This window comes from Hevea brasiliensis, chromosome 13 (genome assembly GCF_030052815.1).
Source record: "Hevea brasiliensis isolate MT/VB/25A 57/8 chromosome 13, ASM3005281v1, whole genome shotgun sequence".
NCBI classification, from domain to species: Eukaryota; Viridiplantae; Streptophyta; class Magnoliopsida; order Malpighiales; family Euphorbiaceae; genus Hevea; species Hevea brasiliensis.
The window spans coordinates 79,619,863-79,625,402 of NC_079505.1; the positions used below are offsets into that span (position 1 = coordinate 79,619,863).

Genomic DNA, 5,540 nt, shown 5'->3' on the forward strand with positions numbered 1-5,540 from the left:
AAAGCGAGATTCTTACTCTGCTGCAACTAGCTAGCTAATAGCTATGCCTACGTGAATATTTTAGAAAGTTCAGCTTCTTGGAATTTCTCCGAAATAAATCTTGGTTTTCGATGGTAGCATCACCGTCTGAACTTTGCTGGGAATGTTAAATGTTTCTCTGATTGAACTTAACCAGTAAATCATAGTGGAAGAGGCGAATTTCATTCGTTTTCCGCGCGCATTACCTGAAAAAATCAAAGCAGATAATCAACTGCAGCACAGACGAGTTGATTGGAATTTGAACATATGCTGCATTTGTTTTTGTTAGCTTGGAATTTGGATTAATTTACCTTTACCTTTACATTTTCATGTTACATGATGTTTGCTATAGTTGATTGGCAGGTGAAAGACTTGTGTGCTGGTTTCTGAACCTCAGAAATGCAGCACATTTGGTGTCCAAGGAATTGGTACATTTTAAGAAAATGGCAATGCATTTGTAGTTAATAAGCTATTGTAGCTCTTATTTAATTTGAAAAGATCATGGTTTTGTCAAAGTATTTTCTATATCAGGTTGGATTAGTATGCCAAAATTTTTCAGGTTTTACTACTAATATTATTCTAACATAATTAAAAAAAAAATTCAGTCTAACCTAATTTAATCAAATAACTGAATACGTATTACAAACTGAATACACATTACCCATTACTCACATGACAAATTCAAATTCTCATTCTTAGTAAAAAAACAAATAATAATAAAATTTAATGAGCAATAACATATCTTTTGAGATTAGATTAGTTTTATTAAAACCAGTCCGCTCCGTCTTAGATTGATTCAAATAGACAGAGAACTTTTACCACAAGCCACCGTCTGAGCTGTATTTATTTAAATTTTCTAAAGAATAAATTAAAACAATATTATAATATATACCCAAAAAATTAAATTTTTTGGTTCTTAGGGTTCTCATGATACAAACCATAAAAGACGGATTTTTCTTAATTTGCTGTTTAATTAACTTAAAATTAAATCAGTTTCAAACGAAAAAAATATTAAAACTTACAATTAACCGTTCCCCAAAAATATCAAAGCATATGGTTTGGATTACCAATTAATTCCTACTTTTTTCTCACCATCCAAACACAATTGAGAAAAGGAAAATATAAAACAAAATCCAATCACCATCAATCAAAAAATAGAGACGTAATGAGAAATTTCCATTAAAACTTAACACCATTCTCAACTAGTACAAGCTAAAATCTACCCTAACCCTATCCCCAAATCTCTAACCACCGAAACCGTAGAGAGTCCTGCCCTGCCTCTTCAATGCATACACGACATCCATAGCAGTAACAGTCTTGCGGCGAGCGTGCTCGGTGTAGGTAACTGCATCACGAATGACGTTCTCCAGGAAGATCTTCAGGACGCCTCTAGTCTCCTCGTAAATAAGACCGCTGATACGCTTCACTCCGCCACGCCTGGCCAGCCGTCGTATAGCAGGTTTGGTGATGCCCTGGATGTTATCTCGGAGCACCTTCCTGTGCCTCTTGGCACCTCCCTTTCCCAACCCCTTCCCTCCCTTTCCTCTGCCAGACATCCTTTGATCTTTCCCTTTTCCCTGCTCTCTCTTATTTCAATCTGATGAACCAGAACTTCTGCCGCTAACCATTTACAAAAGGTCCTTTTATAGAAGGAGTGGTGCTGCTTGTGGCCGTTGGATTGTGTTGCGATCCGTGTGAAAAGATAGATTAGAATATTGGCCGTTGGATGGGACATTGTTAAATTTGATTGGTTGATATTAATAGTGGGGGATTGTGAGTTTGTGGAACTTAAAACAAGGGCGGGTGCTTGAAAACTAAAAACGCAGATTTTTGCCGCGTTTGTTTTCGCAAAAAAATTTAAATGGAATTAAGAAAGGAGCATATCACGGACTCACGGTAGCGCATGACACGTGCGCCCAACCCGGGTGCATTGGCACGTGAAGGCCAAACTACAAAGATAATTATTAAAATATATATAATAAACGCATAAATTTGTATATAACGATGATTAAGCTTATTTTTATATAAATTTAAATTTCGAATAGCACAAAAGTCTACAAGTTCGTCTGCAAAGCCACTCATGCTATATAATTCTTTGAGTAAGTCTGCATGCACAGAAATTTGTCAGAAAATGGATTTCTCGATTAATTTTTTATAACCTAATTAAGGTCCAATGGGTAGATGATGAGACTGATTTTTTATGGTATAGAGGGTTATAATGGAATACTTCTGGAAGCTGGATCAGATGGGAATTCAATCAGTGATGTTTCTTGGAAAGGACACGAATAGGTTCACATTCCAGCAAGGTTGAGTTTTCCCATTAAAGATTTACTTTAATGGTGATGAATGCGTTTGCATAATGCCTCCTCCTGATTCATACACAATCCTTCCCAGCACTGCTAATTTCAATCTAGTTGCATCCTCAACCACGGTGACCTTTCTCCTTCTGATCTAGTAGCCCCTTAAAATTCATTATTCCAATAGAGATTGAAACTAGCTAGGTAGACAAAATAAATAAATAAATTTTTTCTCTTTGGTTTTGGTTTTGAAAGATAACTGCATCCATGTTTTTCAATAAGGTGATGAGATACTGTTTGAGTAAAACTTTGAAAATTTTCCCATTGTTTTATAAAACTATTTTCTCATAGGATAAAAGAGGAAAAGGGGAAAGATGGTGTCACAACCCAATTTATGGGCCAGACTGGCACTAGGACCTGGGCTAGCCTAAAGCCCCCAAGGCCCGTAGTAAGCCTAACTATTCATCAACCCAACTCTAAGGCCCATCTAGGCCTAATTTCAAGAATTCAACCGGACAGAGTCCGATCATAAAATGAACTATTTAACAGGGAGTTTTTGACTCACCCAACCTGTAAACACAATATATAATAAATTGGGAAGCTCAGCTCACCCTCCTCATAATCAAATTATCATAATTCAAATGGGAGCTTAGCTCCTTCATCTAATCCCTTCATGCATGTTAATAATAATTTACAGATCCAACATAACTTTTATAATACAGACCCAAAATAAAATAAGTGCTTCTAACACATGCGGAGTCTAAAAATTTAACTCAATGGTACAAACACATTTAAATACTATTAATGGACCTGCGAAGAAGAAGAGCAGGTTAGCCACAACAATTAATCCTCCTATAGCCTGGAAAATAGATGAACATGAGTGAGCTCCCTCATCCAATCCCATCATGCATGCTAATAATAATTTTACAGGTCCAACATAATTTTTATAATACAGGCCAAAAATAAAATAAGTGCTTCTAACACATGCGGAGTTTAAGAATTTAACTCAATGGTACAAACACATTTAAATACTATCAATTGACCTAAGAAGAAGAAGAGCAGGTTAGCCACAACAATTAATCCTCCTGTAGCCTGAAAAAATAGATGAACATGAGTTAGCGTTCGACTCAGAGAGTAAAATATCAATTTTAACCATAATCTCTATACCTATCTAAAGCTAATGCATCCTGTGGAGTGAAATGCAATATCGTCATAAATTTCATACAAAACACATCAAAAAGGCAAATTAGAGTACTCACACACCCAACACTGTCAAACAATACATATATGGGAGCTGATCCCTTATACAACCCTCTTAATCCAACCTCTGCCAGCGAGTGTCTCTCAAGTTGGACTTTCACTTAATAAACCAAATACGGGGTCCCAGTGAGTGTCTCTCAAGCTGTGTCTACCCCGCAGGACCGGGTCCCAATGAGTGTCTCTCAATCTGTGTCTGCCCGTCCTGTCCATATCCAATACCATATCACACGCACGCCACGCACACACACTGCTCCAATTTACCACAAACAACATTCATAGCACTTCAACATTTATGAATGCAATGTAAAACATGTCTAGTGTTTAACTATATAGATACATATTTATAAGTGATGCATGGGCATACTTGAACATATACTAATATCAAAATTACAATTAAAATTAATATTTTACTCACAGACTCAACCGAAGTCACTGTGGCGGCTGGGCGGAGGAGAAAGGCTGTATCGGCTCACCTGACAATTTTATTATAATTATTTAATAAATTTGACTCAATACAAACTAAGAAAAGATCAAAAATGTTCTAAATCGTGCCGAAAATCCGGCAGAATCTCCCCTATATCTAAGACTTACTCAACCTGCAAAAGGGTTTAAAACACACTTCTATATCCACAAACCACACATCCACAACTCAATCACATCATATAGCCCCTCCTGGCCCCATCTAAACAGTCAACAATCATAATATAAAAAATTACAGTTTAGTCCTTATAATTAACCATTTTTGCAAAAATTACCCAAATGAGCTCTAAAAATTTTAAAACTTTGCCCCGTGGTCCTTAGCAATATTACTAAGCTAATGCAAAAGGAATTATAATTTTCTAAGCTACCACGAATATTCTATGAATTTTTAATCCAATTAAAGCACTAAATAATTACAAAAAATTAAGGTTCGGGTTTACCAATGCCGATTCTGACCTTGGGAACGCGCTCGGGACATCTGACAATAGTGTGATAGCTAAAATCTCGACCCAATTCCAAGACTTTTTCGGTAACCTATCTGTCCGGCCCGAAATTTACAGACCCGGGCAACCGTTGAATTTTCGCGAATTGAAAGTACCTACACGAAGCCCATAACACGGGTGTTAATATATAATTTTTATGAAATTTTCATGAAATTTTCTAAGTTCATTTAGTGCTCGGAAAAACACTACGAAGTTTCATGGGACCCACCGAAAAATGATGTCGGAAAATTTTGAAATTTATATTACCGCGAAGCTCTCTATGAGTGGAGCGCTCCGGTACTCTCAGTTTTCTCGTAGGGTTAACAGTTTGCGAGAAATTTAGCCACAAAGTCGAAATGGGCTAAAATTTTCCGAACAAAAATTTGGTAAACCGCTCGATAGATTTTAGTGCTCTTGGTGTCTATGAAAAGCTTTCGAAGTGTAGAAGAGTTTTGACACAAGACCTGGTTCGATCGGTGGCCGGATCGATCGGATTTTGGCCAGATTGGCCAGATTTTGGCCCGAAAGGCGAAGCGACGTGCGTGCGTAGGGGGAGACTTCACGCGCGTTTTCTGGTGGCCTGGAGTGTCGGCCGGCGATGGGGAGGGCTGGGGTGGCGGTGGTGCGGTGAGAGGAGGTGAGAGGAGAGAGAAAATGGGAGGGAGAGAGGAAGTGTCGGGCGCGCGCGAGAGGAGGAAGAAGAAAAGAGAAATGGCCGGTCCGATTCGATCGGTCCAATCCAGTCCGGTTCAATTCGGTCGGTCCGATTCATGATACAAAATTTTGAATTTTTACTCTATCTTATGACTGAAAACGAGGCCCAAAATTTTCAAAAAAATTCTAGAAAACTCAGAAAAATTTGTATAGTTCAAATATATTTTTAGTTTTGCCACGTGGTCTTTAAATTAATTTTTAAAAATCATCAAAGTTTTATATTTTCGAAAAATCAAACCCGATTTCTAAAATTCGAAAAATTTCAAATAATTTCCTAATATTTAAATAA

General features: G+C 37.3%; 1 protein-coding gene across 1 annotated transcript; it reads right to left on the reverse strand.

Annotated features, from left to right (window-relative positions):
- Window positions 1-1,173: 1,173 nt before the first annotated feature.
- On the reverse strand, window positions 1,174-1,641 carry LOC110660766 (histone H4). The gene has a single exon (XM_021819194.2). The coding sequence runs from the start codon at window positions 1,572-1,574 to the stop codon at window positions 1,263-1,265; it is 312 nt and encodes a 103-aa protein (XP_021674886.1). The 5' UTR covers window positions 1,575-1,641; the 3' UTR covers window positions 1,174-1,262.
- Window positions 1,642-5,540: the final 3,899 nt, after the last annotated feature.